The sequence below is a fragment of the Bidens hawaiensis genome, unplaced genomic scaffold (assembly GCF_021521415.1).
Source record: "Bidens hawaiensis isolate Kalapana, Puna unplaced genomic scaffold, B.hawaiensis_p1.1 tig00063927_1, whole genome shotgun sequence".
Lineage (NCBI taxonomy): Eukaryota > Viridiplantae > Streptophyta > Magnoliopsida > Asterales > Asteraceae > Bidens > Bidens hawaiensis.
In genome coordinates, this window is record NW_027506542.1 from 33,217 (window position 1) to 52,808 (window position 19,592).

Genomic DNA, 19,592 nt, shown 5'->3' on the forward strand with positions numbered 1-19,592 from the left:
TGTATCATGCATTCCACCTTAAATACAATAGTGCTTTTAGTTTAATTGGACCTTAAGTTAGTTCAACTATATATTTACAATTAGTATTGGGTTAATCTTAATATTATTGATATAATAGCTTTACTAATAAGTGTAATATTCCTGTAAACAACTATTTCTTGAATTTGGGAAGCCCTTTTTTTGGAAACGAAACTAAAAGGTTCACTATAATTGATTTCCTACATGTTATTTGTTACTCATTCTGTGTGAAAGTTTATTTATGTCACACACTTTTTCTAAGCTAATTTTATTTACAGGTCGAGTTAGATATATATATGCGTCATTTTGGGACCAAAATTATGCAATAAGAAGTTTAAAACGTGGAGCTTAGAACTACCATTCAGTGATTGAACCCAGAAGGAATACCTAGAAATGAGTCGATTTGGGTGGTTATGTACAAGAAACTATTTAGAGATTTATGACTTGTTTATAAGTTTATGAATTATAATTGTAAGTTAGTTGTCTATTATTGTAATACACAACCAACATATCATTCTTTGATTATTAATTTATGACTTGCGGAACTTAAATTGTTTAACTCGTGTAAGACACGGGTACCTAACCTAGTATATATATATATATATATATATAAACATACACCCTTCTTCTCCATTTTATATCCATTTTATACATAAATCATACCCAAATTCTTACAAAAAATTAACAAAATGAATCCTAGAACCAACCCGAACCAACCGAACTATCAATTCTTTCGGTCAAACGTATGGTTCGCAATTGAGCCAACCGAACCAACCGAACTACCAATTCCCTGGTTTCGGTCAAACGTATGGTTCGCAATCAAGCCAACCGAGCCAACCGAACTTACAATGGACCCCGAACCAACCGAGCTATCCGTTTCACTTTTCCGACCCGAACCTAAACATGTACGCCAACTATCTTAGCCCCCAAAACACAATGCCGACGTTCAGGTCTACACCACCTGAGTCGGAGCTGGTGACGGTGCCGGAGACGCAAACGGCACGGGCCTCCGGTTCACGAGGAAGCCGCATTATTGTTTCAACGACGACGTGAAAAAATGCGCGAATATTACGGATATTAGTTTCTTTTTTTAGTTATGTTTTTTTTTTAATTTTTTTCTTTAGTTATGTTTTTTTATATTTAGTTATGTATTTTTTTTAGTTATGTATTTTTTTTGTATTTCTTTTTAATTTTAATGCATTTTTATTTAATTATTTAAATTAATTGGTTTTTATTTAATTAATTTAATTATAAAAAAAAGACACCATGGACCCAACTTGTAGCCCCTACACCATTACACCCCAAAAACAAATTCACACTTCTTGCTGACTGGGTGCCACTTGTCATAATTCGCTCCCAATTGTAGCCGCTCCACTACACATAGCCTTAGGGAGAGTGGCTGGGCCCTGAGCCCTCCTTGTCCTCCCCTCGGGCCGGGCTTGGGTGTGCGCCGTTTACTTTAAACCAGTTGTTATAAGAAGTAATAACATAGCTGACTGGGCGCCACGTGTCATAATTCGCTCCCAATTGTAGCCGCTCCACTACTCATAGCCTTAGGGAGAGTGGCTGGGCCCTGAGCCCTCCTTGTCCTCCCCTCGGGCCGGGCTTGGGTGTGCGCCGTTTACTTTAAACCAGTTGTTCTTATATCTAATTTCAAAGGAATAGAATTGTTCAAAGCATTTCCCTCTCTCACATTCTCATTAGGAGAATGAAGAAAGTTATGTTATTACTTCTTATATCTACACTTCAAGTTATGCTTTGTGACTTCCAACAAAAGCTTTAAAGTTTCTGCTTTGTGGCGGATATGAATACTAATTAATGTATATTTGAATGCATTTTATCTAATCAAATGTTATTATTAGTATTAATTATAGGTATGTTATGTTTGACACCATTGTATATATATTGTATTAGTTATGAATACAAGATGTGGTTGATCATTTTCTTATAGGTTCGACCTCAAAAAAACTTGGTTCATTTTGAACTTTTTACCTATATGAGCTCGAGTAGAAATTCGAGCAGCTCGACTCGTTTGCACCCCTATGTAAAATTAATTCAATGTATTAATAATTGTGCTGCGTACTGAGGCTTGAGAAGAAATCATCCATAATTTTTGTTTTTGTTGAATCTGTGAAACCAGATGGCTAACCGACTTGGATATGAGCCTTAATTGGTCTATCAAATGGCTATATTATAGCTTTTTCCCTTTTTTTTATTGAACAACGTTTGGAACTGTCCTTAATACTCAAGTGGACAAGTGAGTATTCCTGAGACGAGATGTCAACCATCAATATTGATTTTGACGCTATAAAACCTGACTCATCTAGAAACATCATCAAGGAGGAAATCCACCGTTGTGAAAAAACCTCCTTAAATCAGGTTTTCTACTTGAGTCCATAAAATCTCAAGCATTAACCATCATACCATGCAATTGGACCAAAAATTGCTAACAAACTTTTGATAACCAAAATTACATATTACACCCCTAAAGTTTTCAAGATGTTGCATGCCGGAACAATACCTTAATACTTTCAGTAAATGACGAAAGAACCCTTCGACTTTATAACCAACTATAAACCATGCATCATTGACTTGCTAATTGGCAGGATTAAACTGTGATTATGACTTTAGCATTCATATCCAAAATTAACTATAACTAGATAATAGTACGCGTTACATACTCTAATACGCAACTCATTCAACACCTAAAATAGTTTATCAAAAGTTGGATTAGAATCAACAAACAAGACATTGTTATCAGCATGTCAAACAAGATGTGAATGAAATGAAGAATATTAATCGTATCATCCTACATAAAATTAAGTTTTCATACGCTCTATTCGATCTTCTGATCGTTTCTTGAGTCCATCAAGTTGTGTTTCCCACACTTGCCTTGAATATTTCCCTTTTTGTTCATCACAGTTATGGCTATACCACGAACCACATGACCCGAAAGATTCAACCAAGATCAATTCATTATCGTACATTCTTCGTGAATTTGGATCCGAAAGAACTTCATACGCCTTTTGTAGCTCTACAAATTTCTTCGTGCAAACCTCTCTTATGGAGGGTGGACATACATCTGGATGAAGTTGCAAAGCCTTGGCACGGTATGCCTTCTTCAACTCTTCGAAACTAACGTTCCGCGATTCTAGTGAAAGAACTTGGTACAGATTCTTGTTTTGCATGGGCAACTCTTTCATCCTGCAAGATATAGTTTTGTTCTTGATGCTGTTTGTTTCATTTTTGAACACGAAATCTCTTTTTTGCAATCCAATATTCATCTTCAGAGAGAACACAATATTTGTATTTGTGTGCTTGATATATATATATATATATATAGAGAGAGAGAGAGAGAGAGAGAGAGAGAGATCTAAAGGTGAAGTTTGGGATGAAGAGAACCAAATAATAAAGTGTTACTTATATGGAGCTTATAAACTTTAGACAAGTTGAATAATAGTGAAACTCATTATATATAAAAGGGGAGTGTGTAAAACCCTTTATACGAGTAGTGGCGGATCCAGAAATTCTAGCCAACGGATGTCAAATGAAGTTGACGTAAAACGGGTCAAGTAAAACCAAATTGGGTCGGGCAAAAAATTTGATTAAATAAGTAATAATGTATTGAAATGCAAGTAACAAACTTTATTAGACATAAGTAATAAACAAAATACATATTATAGTTTCATCTTTTGAAAACAATCAATTATAGTTTCATTCGTGACACTTGCAAGTGTTATTTTTTCAACAACTAGAAATTACCAAGCGTTTGATCCTTCGTATTTTGGCACACTATCAATGTACTTACCTAAGATGTGAAATGGAAGGCACATGTTCGTATCTCATTCCCGTATAAGTTGAAGATTGCAAATTTTCAATTGATAAAGTGCTTAGACAATTAAGCAATCTAGCATTAATTGTTATTTTTCAAAACAAAAATAAACTTATGGATGTGACACTTGGTCTTTGGGCCTAGTATATTAGAAGTTTATAAAGAAAACTATAGATTTGAGGGAGTGCCTCCCTGACCAACCATACACTGGATCCGTCGTATGGTTATGCATTTATTTAGTAGCAACTTAATGATTCCATTAAAAGACTGCATCTAAATAAGTTAGGATAAAGTGTTTGACTTGCTTAAAAGATCGAGTATTTTATTGGGTATGTTTTAAATTAGAAACATGTTGATCGATTTACAGTCAACCTTTAAATTGGTCAACACAAGGTAATTATCAAATCGCCCCTTAAATCTTGCGGTGTGTATATGATTTACATTAAAAGGTAACAGAAATTTTGATGGTATACATGTGCATATATTCTTCTATTTTTACGTGCACCATAGGCCGGACGACCCAAAACAAAATGTATTGTATTTATTATTATTTTTTCAATATATTAACATGTATATACAAAACTAATCTATAATAAAAATATTATTCTACATTCTAGGTTACACATATTGGCCATTTTTAAGTGGCTCAACTCCTTTTTATGTTTGTTACAATGAAAAGCTAATAAATAAAATAGAATTAAAAGCTTGACTAGTAGTGTTCACTTTTAAATAGTTACATAATCAGTTAAAATGTAGTGACGGACCTAGAAAATTTTCTACGGATATCGAAAATTTTCTTAGTTAATTATCGTGATGTACTCACTGAGGTTGGTTGGGATTTTTACCCTATAATAATACTAAAAAGTTTTTTGTTTTCATAGATGACAGCTAACCCCGTAATAGGTCTACCCCTTATATGATCGATAGTTTTGTTATCTAATCGATCTTTGTCCTAATTTGAATACAAAACTGGCAACTAGTGGTTGTTTTTTCTGTTATGTACATACTTGGAAACTCTTTATTTTGCCATTATAAATCGACTTTATTGTTGAAAATTACCACACGTAGTCGCCACAAAACATTATTTTTTGGTTGTTTTCAACCTGAAATTAAAAATAATCCATAAGGCCAACAAACTAACTCTAAGGAAACGTCTTTGTTTATTTCAAAGAGACAAATCATTTGGTATTATAATAATATTCAAGGTTGAAATCCGTGAGAACCAAAACGAGGTTTTTTTTTTAAATCTATTGTAGAAGTCCATATGAAAATTTGGATTTACTGTATATATGTCGTTAAAAGATGGGACCCTATTTAATATTCTAAATAATATAAAATTTGAAATCAAGGGGCTGTATTATTCCATTTCTATCGAAACAGTTGTTTACCGTATAATTTTAGTATGTGATAAAAACAATTTGTTAAACATAAAGATGTAGTGGGAAATATAGGAATTAGCAAATGGTATCAGGTATTGGTACAAAATCGGTACTATCGGTATCTACTTTTTGAAGTTTCAGGAACGTATGGTACATGCCGGTATATTAACAGAATTTTTGCCTCCGGTATCGAACCGGTATCGCACCATATATACCAAGTATTTTAAGTATCGGTATCCATTTTTGGGGATTTTCTGTATAGATATTTCTGGTACCCGGTTTCGACACCAAGCTCATCCTTAGTGAAAAATGCATATAAACAATGTTTACTAATTGACATTCTTTAGGGTTTAGTGCTATTGCAAGAAAAAACTACAACTCGAGAGAAGGCTTACGACTTCGAGTTGGTAAAATTATTTTGTGAGATAAGAGCACCCGGGGCATCGCGTGATGGGTGCTCCATCATGCGTGATGGGTTTTTGAACACCGCCGCCACTCCCTTATCAAGCTTGATGGAGGTCCTTTGCGTGATGGCCATCACGCGTGTGATGGGGGTGGAAACCAAGAAATCTATCCGTTGGGGGGGGGGGGGGAGGGATGACCGTTGAGGGTTGGGAAAATTAAAAAAAAACATATTTTATCTATATAAATAACTACAATATATCTTCAAAACATACACAAATCCAACTCAAATCCAACTCTCAAACTTCCCCTTCATTCACAACAAAAAAATATGGCATTTCCGAAACACTCGATGTCCTTAGACACCGATAGCTCATCGTCTTCGGACGATGAGATTCTTGAATGGTTCCCGTTGCTATATAACGAACTTGAAGGCCCGAGCCGTCCAAAGAAAAAAATGGTGGAGCGTGATCGTATACATGCCCACGACGTGCTAATGAACGACTATTTTGTGGAGGAGCCGAAATACAATGACGAGACGTTTATGGAACGCTTCGTTTGCCGAAATCTTTATTTTTAAAGATTGTAGCCAACGTCGAAGCAAACGAAGAATGGTTTCAAGAATCTTACGACGCGAGGGGTAAACGAAGTTTTACGGCGCTTCAAAAATGCACATCTGCTATTCGTCAACTAGCGACAGGTAACCCACCCGACCAATTCGATGAATACTTACAAATGGCTGAGAGAACTTCACGTGAATGTCTACAATTCTTTTGTAACGCGATTATAAATTTGTATGGCAAAGAGTTTCTACGAAAACCAACAAGACACGAAATTACACGTCTTTACGCCGCGCACGAGGCTAGATGGCATTTTCCAGGGATGCTCGGTAGCATCGATTGTACACATATCGATTGGAGGTATTGTCCACGGGAGTTGCGAGGGGCGTATGTTAGGGGTGATATCAAACGACCGACCATCTCACTAGAAGCGGTTGCGTCAAATGATTTATGGATCTGACATTCTTATTTTGGTGTTCCCGGCTCAAACAACGACATCACTGTTCTGTACACATCACCTGTAAGGCCCCGAACCCGGTAGCCCTACTTTAGCGTCGGATTTACTCATAAACACAGTTCTGCAAATCAGAGTTTAGTAAAACCTTTCGCGGAATGCAAAACATCAATCATTTGTTACAAAATATTAAATCTTTTCTTCGATACCATAACACAAAACTTTATATTTAAAACATCTTTTCTTCTTTCTTCAGATGCCAACCGTTCAAACCATGCCATGCGTCATCCTCATGCTAACTCTGTAATCAGTTCACCTGCGTGTATACTAAAAGTCAGCAACGCTGAGTGAGTTCTAGTTAATCGAACGCCATACAATACATACACATACATACATATCCGTAGATACATATCCGTACATCATTAGTTACCCTTCTGTTCTACGTACCTACTTGCTACCATACATACATACATACATACATATCTACAATCACTAACCTCAGTCTACCGAGAGTACGATCATAGTCCGCCGTCTATACCCGTACTCAAGGTCGTGAACACGTACAAGGTTCGCAGTCCTTACCTATGTTCACCATTTATGGTACGTACAAGGTTCGCAGTCCTTCCCTATACCATAATACATCCACAACACGTACAAGGTTCGCAGTCCTTCCCTATGTTGCAACCTAACTCATAGCACATACGAGGTTCGCAGTCCTCCCCTATGCTACAAAACCAGCACGTATAAGGTTCACAGTCCTTTCCTATGCTGACATACATCCACAACACGTACAAGGTTCGCAGTCCTTCCCTATGTTGCAACCTAATTCATAGCACGTACGAGGTTCGCAGTCCTCCCCTATGCTACAAAACCAGCACGTATAAGGTTCACAGTCCTTAACTACGCCATCACCTGCCGAGTCTATGTCCGACAGAAGCTAGATGGATTTGCCATCCTAACTTACCATGTCGAACATAGAACTCACATGCCATTCGTGTACCTATATACACATACTTCACATATACGATAATTATATTAGAACATAAGAACACTCTAGGCGTTCTTTACATCATTCATTTAACCATACCCCTTGTCGATACGTGCAATATCCGAAGATCGTTCACGCCCCGACAAGTGTTCATTTGAAATATTCATACATCTTCGATATATAATATTCGTACCTTTATTTTTTAACCTGACAGTACGCGCAATATCCGAAGATCGTTCGCGTACCGACAAGCAATCATTCATATCTATCACATATATCACATATGGCATACACTTATCACTTAGGATAAGCGTATTAACAACACATCGAGTATGCACACAGCCCCGAAAACATAACAAGGAATGGGGCTAGAAACTCACCTGAACACGGTTACGTTCACCGTTAATCGTAATCCCTTTCTTCAGTTGTGCACGGCTAACTGTATAACAAGTATACGTATCAATTAACTATCACTTCTCATAATGTATTTCTATCTTTATATGGCCCACAACGAACGGGGGTCCGAGGGCAGCGCCCCTGGCAGCGGGGTCTAGGGGCGGCAGCCCCTAGCAGGGTCCAAGGGGCAGAGCCCCTGGCTGGGGTCGAGCTGCCAGGTCAGCTTGGAAAAATTTTATTTCCATTAACTGTCTTAACACATTTTTCATTAGATTTTTAATTTATTTTCTAAACGAACTTGACTTTAAGCGAAGTTAAACCTTAGGCGAACTTAGCTTAAGGCGAAGTTAAACCTCAGGCGAACTTAGCTCTAGGCGAAGTTGTCATCAGGCGAACTTAGCCGTAAGCGAAGTTATCCATTATGCGAACTTGGCCTCAGGCGAAGTTGTCATCAGGCGAACTTAGCTTGCAGGCGAAGTTCATCAGGCGAACTTTAGCTTGCAGGCGAAGTTATCGCTTTGAAGGCGAAGTTGCCCAGTTGCAGGCAAAGTTGCCCAGATCAGCCGCTGTTTCGGTTTCTGACCAGCATTTCGAGCGATTTTAACACCCTTGTTATGGTTCAACATCACCCACTACGCTTCCCGACCATTTTCGGTCGTTTATACACTAAAAAGCTCGGAGCTTTAAACTTCAAAGATCAAGAATCATACCTTTTTGAGCTTGTTTGGATCTCGTTTACTTGCTTAACCGCTCTCTCTCTCTCGGACCTCTCTCTCTCTCTCCTCGGCCGCCGGTGAGGGTGGTGTGTGGTGTGTGTGTTTTGGAGTGTGTTTAGAAAAGTGGTGGAAATGAAGATATTTTTGGGTTTAGGGGATATTTATATCCTTGAAATCCCATGGATCTAAGGCCCATTCTCGTTTAACCTATTTCAATTAATCCAAGTCCATGGCCCGCTCCTTACCCGATATTAATTAACGCGAAATCACTAAACATAACTTTCTTTATTCATCATTAAAATTTTAGGATGTTACATCACCGTTGTTTCAGAGCGTAACAGATGGCACCGCACCATTTTGTCCATACTTTGTCAACTAGAGATATTACAGACGTGGCTACTATCTTGTCGATGGTATCTACCCGCAATGGTCTGTTTTTGTGAAAGCCTTTTTCCTGTCGAGACCAATGAAAAGGCGTTCAAGAAGTTGCAAGAATCGGCAAGAAAAGATGTCGAGAGAGCTTTCGGTGTTTTAAAGGGCAGATGGTGCATACTCAGTCGACCGGTTCGTGCAATGAAAAAACCCACGATCTCTAGCTAAGTGTATGCATGCATCATATTACACAATATGTTGATAAAAGAATATGGAAATGCAATTTCTCCAGATTGGGTACCGGATCCTCCGACTCAAGTTCCCGTTCCCGATGATGTCCAATTAAACTTGCGGGATGAAGATTTTCATCATCGGTTGAAATGGGATCTTGTTGAGCATATAGGTTCTTTAGGTTTGGAATTTCCGGATTCAGACGAGTAGTAGACGTTTATTGTAATTTTTATTTTTTATTTCTAAATTTTAAGTTGAGTTATGTTCTAATAAACTATTGTTTTTATTTTTTAAGTTTTAGTAAAATATATATTGTTTTTAAGTTGCAAAAAACAAAAACAAAAAAAATTCCATCACACACCACCACACCATACAACCACCCCTAGTAAAAACCATCACATGTGATGGATTTTGGGTTGGTGATGTGACACTATTTGATTGAGTAGGGTGTGTGATGAGTGATGCCATCACATCCACCATCCCCCCCCTAAATGAATCAATTGGTAAAGTTATACCACAAAATGCATTTAAAAAAATAGCAAAATGACTCCACAAATCCATAAAGATGTTATTAATTGCTTTGCACAGGATGTACTTTCTCCACATCACCTCTCACTCATTCCCTCTCTTCCGTCTATCCGTGACCCATGCCACACAAACTTCTTTGATCTTTATATATAACTAAACCAGTAACATTTCTTTCTCTAAAACCAAAGCAATTTGAAAGTTTACTGCCATGACATACATTCATATTTAAAAAAAATTGAACGTTTGAAACTAACTCTAACACCTGAGTGAGCATTTCTGAGACGGGATGTCAACCATATATACTGACTTTGACGCTTTAGGCCTGATTCGTCCAGGAATACCATCAAGGAGAAAACCCTGTTAGGGATTCGGGTATTTCAACACACACACAAACACAATATAACCTGCAAGAGAAATAAAAACGAAGATGAACGCGCGAGATTTAACGTGGTTCGGTCTAAACTGACCTACGTCCACAGGCTGCAACCAGGGTATTTTATTGTTGCTAATGCCTCACTCGTGATGAGGAATTACAAGTACAAGTCTAAACATATAGATACAGGATTAGGGTTTTCTACTTATTCACCAAGACAACTAATATGGGCTTTAATTAAAATAAATCGGGCCAACCCATTTGATCTCTAATTTTCTGTTCCATAGTTCTCTTGAACCGGACCCAAAATAATCGAGCCTCCACAATAAACCCAAACAATCTCCCACTTGGAGGCTTGATAATCTTCAAACTGCCTACCGATGATCGCTTGTATCTCTTGTAATCTTCCTCGTCTTCCTGGTTGCATCTGCCTTCTCATCAGTTAACCTGAACGCCCATTGAAGCTCCCCCGAACTCCAACACATCAGTCATGGCTACAACTACCACTGACTCATTCTCTGTCCCTACCGGCTCCCACTTACACGAACTGCCGAATCCTGGAATACCTTGAGAACAAACAACACTCTCTATATTAAGCAGGTAATCTTCTGGAGAGACTTTAACCACTGAAATACTGGTTCTCTTAACCCACTGTCTGGTAGCTTTGGCTAAAGCTTTGACTGACTGACTGCCAGTGCTCCCACTGCCGCGAAAACCTCTGACTGGTTTTTCTGAACCTCTTCTAGCACGTTCAACCTGAATCTGACATGTGGCTCTGAATTTATCTCCTGCAAAACAAACCTTCTTCTGCCCACTAGACTCTGTGAACCGGACTTTGGTCTTCTTCTGAACTGGGTCGGTCACTCCCTCAGACGATAAACTAACCATATACAATGAACCCCTCTTTCTTCCTCGAGCTATGACAAGATTTCCCTTAACAACTTTCCACTGCCCGTTCCAAAATTTAACCTCATGTCCCTGTTCATCCAACTGCCCAACCGAAATCAACTTTTTCTTTAAGCTTGGAATCACTCTGACATCCTTCAAGGTCCATGAACCGGCTGAAGTACCTAAATTCATGTCATCCATGCCCGCAACATTAAGAACATCATTGTTCGCCAGTTTAACCTTACCAAAATCACCTTCCTTCAAATTCTGCAATGCTTCACTGCTGTGGGTAGCATGAAATGAAGCACCAGAATCCATGACCCAGGAATCAACATTATCATCAACACTAAGAACATAAAACTCATTCTCTAGGCATTCTTCTGCAGTGTTGACTTCTTCCTTTTCATTCTTATCATCTGGACACTGATTCCTGAAGTGTCCCTTTTCTTTACAACCCCAGCATTCAATATCTTTACGAGTCCTAGACTGACTCCTCTTCCTGTTCCCACTGCCTCGTTGTTTTCCCCTACCTCTACCTTATGTGACAAATATATTACTTGGTGATTCACCTGAACTTCTGCGTCTTGAATCTTCTCCAAGAATCAAATCCCGAATCCCATCAAAAGTGATTTTTGTAGACGAACTACAAACCGCAGTCACTGTTTGCGACCAGCTGCCAGGCAAAGAGGATAATAACAAAAGACCTTGAACTTCATCATCAAACTTAATGTCGACTAACACTAAGCGGGACAGGATCGAATTGAGATTATTAATATGCGTTGCAATAGACTCACCCTCTTTCATTCTTGTAGTCACTAGCTCTCGGATAAGATAGATCTTATTTGCTGCAGAGGGCTTCTCATACATGTTGGATAGTGCATCCATCATACCACGCACTGTGGTTTCCTTCAAGATGTTAAATGCCACATCTTCCGACAACGACAAAGTAATACATGCCCGAGCCTTCTTGTCTAACTTCTTCCAATCTACTTCTGACATCTTTTCTCGTTTTTTATCTTCTAGCACTACATCCAAGTCTTTCTGACAAAGTAGCGCTTCAACCTGCATCTTCCACCAACCAAACTTCTGTCCATCAAACTTCTGTATCATAACTTTTCCGTCTTCTGCCATGACAATGACTAAACGAAAACTTGGATAAAAAAACACCCCTGACAACCACAACAAAACCACCCGGCTAAACTGCCCGACAAATGCGTCAAAACTCGATAATCAAAAAACCCGTTGCAAACTCACAAACCACCCCCAAACCAAATTAATAATTAGAAACTGAAACGAACTAAAAACACGAACCTGCTCCGAGCTTTCTTTCTGATCAGAGATGGTTAAAAAACAAAGCAATCTAATTGCTTTCTTATTCCTGTTGATCGATGTAATAAAAATAAAAAAGCTACTGCCTTTTCTTTTCTATTCTTGGGATGATTACACTCAACAAATATTTATTGACTTTTTGATATTACTTGGCGTCGTGGTGGCTGTGTGTGAATCTCACAAAAAAACAAATACTAGAAAGAACAATTCCAAGATCACCTTTCTTTCTTGTTTATTATTAATCTTTTGTTGGTGATGAATTCAAAGAAACAGCGAGTATGGCACTATGGTGAACAACTAACCTCCGATCGAAAATCTTGGTTTTTAATGGACGGCTGCCCAAAAAAAAAACTTAACCCTAGTTCGATCCAAACAAATTCTCTAGCGATCGTGTTCCTCCCGTGTGTAACCGTAACCTCGGCTTTGATACCACTGTTAGGGATTCGGGTATTTCAACACACACACAAACACAATATAACCTGCATGAGAAATAAAAACGAAGATGAACACGCGAGATTTAACGTGGTTCGGTCTAAACTGACCTACGTCCACAGGCTGCAACCAGGGTATTTTAGTGTTGCTAATGCCTCACTCGTGATGAGGAATTACAAGTATAAGTCTAAATATATAGATACAAGATTAGGGTTTTCTACTTGTTCACCAAGACAACTAATATGGGCTTTAATTAAAACAAATCGGGCCAACCCATTTGATCTCTAATTTTCTGCTCCATAGTTCTCTTGAACCGGACCCAAAATAATCGAGCCTCCACAATAAACCCAACAAACCCGCCACTATCGAAAAACCCATTGAGTAAGGTTTCGAACCTAAGAGCATGAGATCAGAAGATCCCAATCCTTGACCATCACCCATGATTAATTTATATTCAACAATTCAAAGCTTATAGGAGGATAAAACGTTTATTATTTTTTAGATTCGATCATATCTTTGGTTATAAAAGAAGTCAATCCTCTCTAGATTGTGTCCCAACATATGCTTGAGGACATAAGCATACATCCAATAGGACCTGTACATGAAGTTCAGGAAAAGGTCATATAAACAACCAAAAGGCCAAAATATAATTATATCAATGGAGAATATAAATAGATTTTAAATTCAAATATAAGAGACATAAATAATCATAGTTGTCGTTCCATTCAATGCTGACGACTCATGCTCAGAGTAAGTTGGCGATCTTTTTGTTCACTTGTTGGAGCATGACTAATATAAAAATTGTATTAGTCCGCACGAAGGGATTAATTGTGTAAATTTCTTGTTTAAAAGACTATAAATATTTTATTTTGTATAACGAATGGAAAACTAAAAGATATATTGATGTTTTTGAATATCGAATTTGTAAACGTAATTATCAACTTTAAAAATTAGAAACTTCAATTCTAAGTTGGCAAACATATATATTTCTTACAATGTGAATGCCCTGGATAGACAGAGCAACATATAAAATTATGAACTACGGAGTATATATATTTACATGTGAGCTTACAAGTTTTAATAGTTCGGTTTGGGCAACACATAAAATATCTTTACATCCGTGCGATTGGGAGAATATGCACACATGGGAAAACCAACTTCTGGTACCGATCTGCCTCTAAATTAGATTTTCACACATACATGTTACGTTTAAAGTTAGAATCCGCACCAATGACTAAGGTGTTGTTTGTTTTTTAAGACAAAAATTGTCTGCAATCTGATTTCATCTGATATAATGCATGCAACTGAAGATGTGGTCTAAAGGTCTACAGTCTGAAAATATAATATTGTTTGTTTTATAAACTGGATAACGTCTACATAAGTTGAAAATTAGTTACCTATCATATATTTCAGTAGATAAAAGTCATTTAACGTTTGTAAACTGCTAAAATAATTGGTAGTGGTGTACTAACTATGAAAGTGGGTGGCAGTAGACGATTGTGGTGGGTGGTGGTCATGGACTGTTGTGGTAGTGGGTGGTGGACGGTGATGGTGGCCGACAATGGGTGGTGGACGGTGATGGTGGCCGACAATGGGTGGTGGACTATGGTGGTGGTGGATGGTTGTGGCGGGTGGTGGTGGCGACAGACGGTGGGTGATGGTGGTGGTGGTGGCGGGTGGTGGTGGGGGTGAGTGGTTGACGGTGGTGGTGGCGGACGGTGGGTGGTGGCGGCGGCGGACGGTGGATGGTGGTGGTGGTGGTGTTGGACATTGGGTGTTGGTATGATGTTAAGAATTGTGAAGAAGTGTGAAGATGATAATATTAGCTTATTTTTTAAGATCATAAAAGTAGTTTTTAGATCTTTTTTTTAACAAACAGTATTCAAGAGTTTATGTCTGCGCACCCGCAGACATAGGCTCTGTGTAGACCTTATAAGCAAAAACAAACACAACCTAAGTGTATAAGCTCGGAGATGACCAATTTCAACAAACATGTTAACAACGATATGCCATTTACCCTTCCCATAAACCACATTCAAACAAAGAGGTGCAATATTTTAAACTATAGTAAGATTGTCATTTTTAGATTGAATTCTATACTCGACGATTATAAGCGAAGTTTGAACTACTATTTACAGAAAGTTAGTGTCAACGGATAATCTGTTAGCTATACACACCACACCGACAAAATGCCAAAAATTTTGACGATGAATCAAATCCAAAATTTTATCTTGGAATCCAATGAATTACTGATGGACTATCCATCGGTTACATGCTTCACACACTGAAAATTGACTAAAAAGTCTGAGCATCAATCCAATTCAACGCTTTATCCTCAAACAAGAACGGGCTACTTATGTTGTATGTCGGTAAACATTGGTTTAAACATGAGGTAATATTCCAACGGTAATATGTCGCGAGTACTAGCATATTACCAACACTTTATCTAAGTTTTTTTTATTGTTAGATTTACTCGCTTGCACTCGAAAATCCTTCGAAGTTATTGACGAATATTGTTCATTAGTAAGTATCCATCAATGATAGTCCGTTTTCTAGTAGTGTGAGTTTTTCGATAATGAGTTCCTTTATGGTTAAAGAAATTGATTTGTAGGTCATTTTTTTAGTTACTTGATCGAGTTAAATAAGGGCCGGTTAACACAACATAGCTCTATTTGTATTTTTAATTATATATGATTCTTCTTAAGATTACAAACATTGTCATCAAATAACGATTATTGTTCTCTAGAACAAACGTAAAAATCGTACTGATAGCAAGAACTACTGGTACGTAGGATATATCGCCTAAGATTGAATGACTAGAACGCAAACAAAGTCTATCCTCAGTCTCTCAGTTTTAATTGATTAGTTATAAATAACTGTTTGAATTTAAGATAAAAAAACGTTGATACGAAATAATGATTATTTTTCATTATATATTAAACGGTAGAGTTAATATTTCGAATCACTTTTAAAGTAGTTGTAGTATTTGGTATGTGAACGTTTAAAGTAATCAATAACTTTTAAAGTCTTAAGTCTTCTTTTTTTAATCGAATAGAGTTGGTTAAAAAAAATTATTAATTCTTAAAATGTTCAAACATACCTACTTTTTGAGTTCGCTTATCTACATTCAATGCGTTCAAAACACAAGAGTGCTATATGATGTCCATAAATCAATCTTTATAAGCTAGCATCTCTATTGTTCATAGTTGATATAGGAATTATGTAATTGTTACACAATCAACATGACATTATTATTGTGTTATCTAAGATTTAATTTACGTCGCCTAACATTCTCTCTTTTTTTTTCGTGATTATAGAAGAAGAGTAAAATAGTATTATGATTTTTAACAAGGTACTTTGGTATAGTTAAATTATGATCATGCACTTGTGTGAAAATAATCCGTGAGAACAGAATCTAGGCGGTCTTTTTTAAATTCGTTCCAGAAGTTTTTGAACAATGAAATTTGGTCCTTTTTAATGTATTTATGTCAATTTGTGGGACATAACGACCCAATTTAATATCCTAAAAGGTTTTTTTTTCTTTTTTTCTTAGGTTGACGCTAAAGTTGATTTGTTGAGGGAAGGTTCGTGGTTTCGATAAAATTTGCCATTCGTATAGTTAATTCTTTTTTTTTCTTTTTTATATCACATCATAACATTATAGGTCATAAAAACATTCAAACGATTTACAATGAAATGATAGGTAAGCGGGCAATAAGCTGCGCCGCAACCCCCTTTTGGATAGCAAACCCAATCCGACTAAAAACAAAGTTTTGATTCTTATGGGCTAATACGTTACTATACACAACTTTCTGAATTCTATTCAAAATGTCCACGGCATCCGGAGCTAAGAAACCAAAAGTGTCAAAGGCGAATGGGATAAACACGTGTTGATTCTCCAAACAAGCTCTCTCGTGTTTAGCAACCTTGCCCGATGTCGCCTTCAATGCTGCCTGGCCTGCTACAAATCTAGTATCCCTAATCCCAACAAGAGGGGACACTCCTGTGAGGTCGACACAAGCGTGTTTTCCCCCTACCCACCCAAAAACAAGTATATCGGTCAGTCGTAATGTAGATCTTCCTTCTTGAGGATCCGTAAGAAAGTTTACGGGGGCTTCCTTTTTAGCCGAAATTCCGGCTAGTTTAAGAACATCGCATAGAACATCCCTCACCAAATCATGCCTGTACTTAAAACCAGGCAACTCTTTGCAGTGAACCGCATGCTCGCTAGAAGAATCCAAACAAACCTTACGGCAAACCGGGCACGGCTCATCTACCGGAAACAAAGGGATCATTAACCGATACTTCAGGATGGCCCGGTACTCCAAAGCCGACATATGTTGGCCCAATCCTTCAATAGGGAGAACACTTAAGAAATCTTAAGCCCGAGGAGCCCAAAGACACTCAAACACCGCTTTCTGACGAGGGGATAAATCAAACTTCACTTCCAAACTCTTGATGATTCCATTATAAAGGGCACTGGCCAAAGCATGTTGGGCTTTAGGGGGGCGGTGTCTTTATTAGAGAAACCGCTAACGTCAAAATCGGGAAGTAAAATGTGCAACCGATCTATCGCACTCCCATAATCGGAGTCAAACCCATCAATACCACAACCTCAAAGAATGTGGTCTTGCAATTCCCAATATTGCGTCCTCGAGGCCACAAACGCATAAGTAGAAACGTCTGAAGCTGAACATAAACCCAAACCTCCAAAACGAGTCGGAAGTGATGCCAACCTCCATTGAAAATCTCCAAAGAAGGGACCACCACAAACCACGATGTCCTCAATCGCCCCCCGAAGGCCATTGTCAAACACAGAAACTGCTTCCCCTACGTACACAGGTTGGCATGTTCTGAGACCAAACAACAACTTTCCAACTCCCATACATGAGCGGAGCAAAAGGAGCTCGCATTGAGGGTCCCACAAATGCGGGAGATAGCTCATCAACTCCACAGCTCGCGAAGCCCTTTTCATAGCAAGTTCACTGATGAACACGGCATCCCGGCTAACGGTTTTTTTTGGAAAAACGAAATTTCGATTTCGGTTCGGTTACCCATTTCAAAAATATCGAAAAAAACCGAACCGAACCGATTAACTTGTTATATTAAAATAAATAATTTAAATGATTGTTAAATATATTTATACTAAGCCATATGCGACAACAACCGAAACAAATTAGAAGTTTGTTGGTTCAATAGATTTGTAAGAGAAATTAGAGTTTGTGAAAGGAATAGGAAATGTTAATATTTATTTTTTTACATATGAACTAGTTGAATAAAACAATTAATAGAACGAAAAAAACAAAACAAGAAAAAATAAAAAAATAAAAAATAAAAACCGAATATAACCTAACCGAAACCGAAAAACCAAAAACCGAAAAACCGAAACCGAACGGTTTTTATATATGAAGAAACCGAATTTTCGGTTTCGGTTTCATCTAAAAACCGAACCGTGCTCAGCCCTAGAGACCTTGTACATTGAGGATTCGACGACCTCTTTTCGATGGGTCAACTAGATCGTGATCAAAGTCAATTGTTTCTCTTGGAGGTTATTATGCACCAACAAGAATTGTAAGCAGAACTTCCTACTACTCATTAGAACGGATTGAGACAATACAACCAGTGTTGGTAGCAAGTTACTATTGTTAACACCGAACCAACCTTCCATCTTCAAAAACTAAGCAGGCTTTGAAGTAGCTTCAAGTGCATAGTGTGGCATCAAAGCGTTACATTGCGTCAATCGCTCAATCCACGTAAAACAATTTCCCATCTATTTTCGTAACTTTAAACGTTCCAGTCACACAACTTTAAATATCAATATCGTATTCGTATTATAGCTTCGTTTTGGAAGAAAAATCGCATTGTCACATATTTATTTGTTTTCCAATAATGTAAATCAACTTTGACAGGCTCTAGAATTAAGTTGAATATTGTTTTAATTACCAATACAAGAATTAAAAAATAATAAAGTAAAAGCGAATTGATTTTGGAAGTCTAGAGAACCGAGTATGGAGTCCATACATTAAACTATGAAAAAGATAAATACAGTATTAGTCTAGATGTAGCTTGGTTTGTGTTAATAAGATATATAAAAAGACATATTAGTCTATGTTTAAAAAAATATATATACAATACAATACAAATTACAAAGAGTTGACGTTGGATTCTACGTACTTACCTACATATAAGACCACGAGTACTCATAAAGCCTCATCGCCAGACATTATGCGTCACGTGACGCCAAGTCAGAGATATGGCTTTTTATAAAAATAGGGTGCAGTCATAAAACCTCCATAACTTAATTTGTTAATTTGTTTATTTTTTTTAATTTGTGTGTCTCCACCAGCGTTTTATACAAAACGCCACTCAAAAATCCTTAGCCAAAACGCCTTCATAAAGCCTGGGGGGGGGGGCGGTGTTCCCAGGCTTTATGACCCCATAATGCCTCCATAAAGCCTCCAGTACGCATGGTCTAACATGTACACACTCATGTTTATAATGTAATTTAAGAACTTGTATATCTTGAAATCTAGGACCATTACATGTGTTGCATAAATACATCCTCGACAATAGGGATGATTATAGCTCAAATTAACTAGTTACCATAAGCCTAAAAACGAATTAAAAAGAATTTGAATTATAATGAATAAAATAAACAATACATGTAGCATCAAAAATGATAAACCCTAATATT

At 37.5% G+C, this 19,592-nt stretch overlaps 1 protein-coding gene across 1 annotated transcript; it reads right to left on the reverse strand.

Moving 5' to 3' along the window:
• Positions 1 to 2,687: 2,687 nt before the first annotated feature.
• On the reverse strand, positions 2,688 to 3,397 carry LOC143618130 (chaperone protein dnaJ 20, chloroplastic-like). The gene has a single exon (XM_077090450.1). The coding sequence runs from the start codon at positions 3,300 to 3,302 to the stop codon at positions 2,838 to 2,840; it is 465 nt and encodes a 154-aa protein (XP_076946565.1). The 5' UTR covers positions 3,303 to 3,397; the 3' UTR covers positions 2,688 to 2,837.
• Positions 3,398 to 19,592: the final 16,195 nt, after the last annotated feature.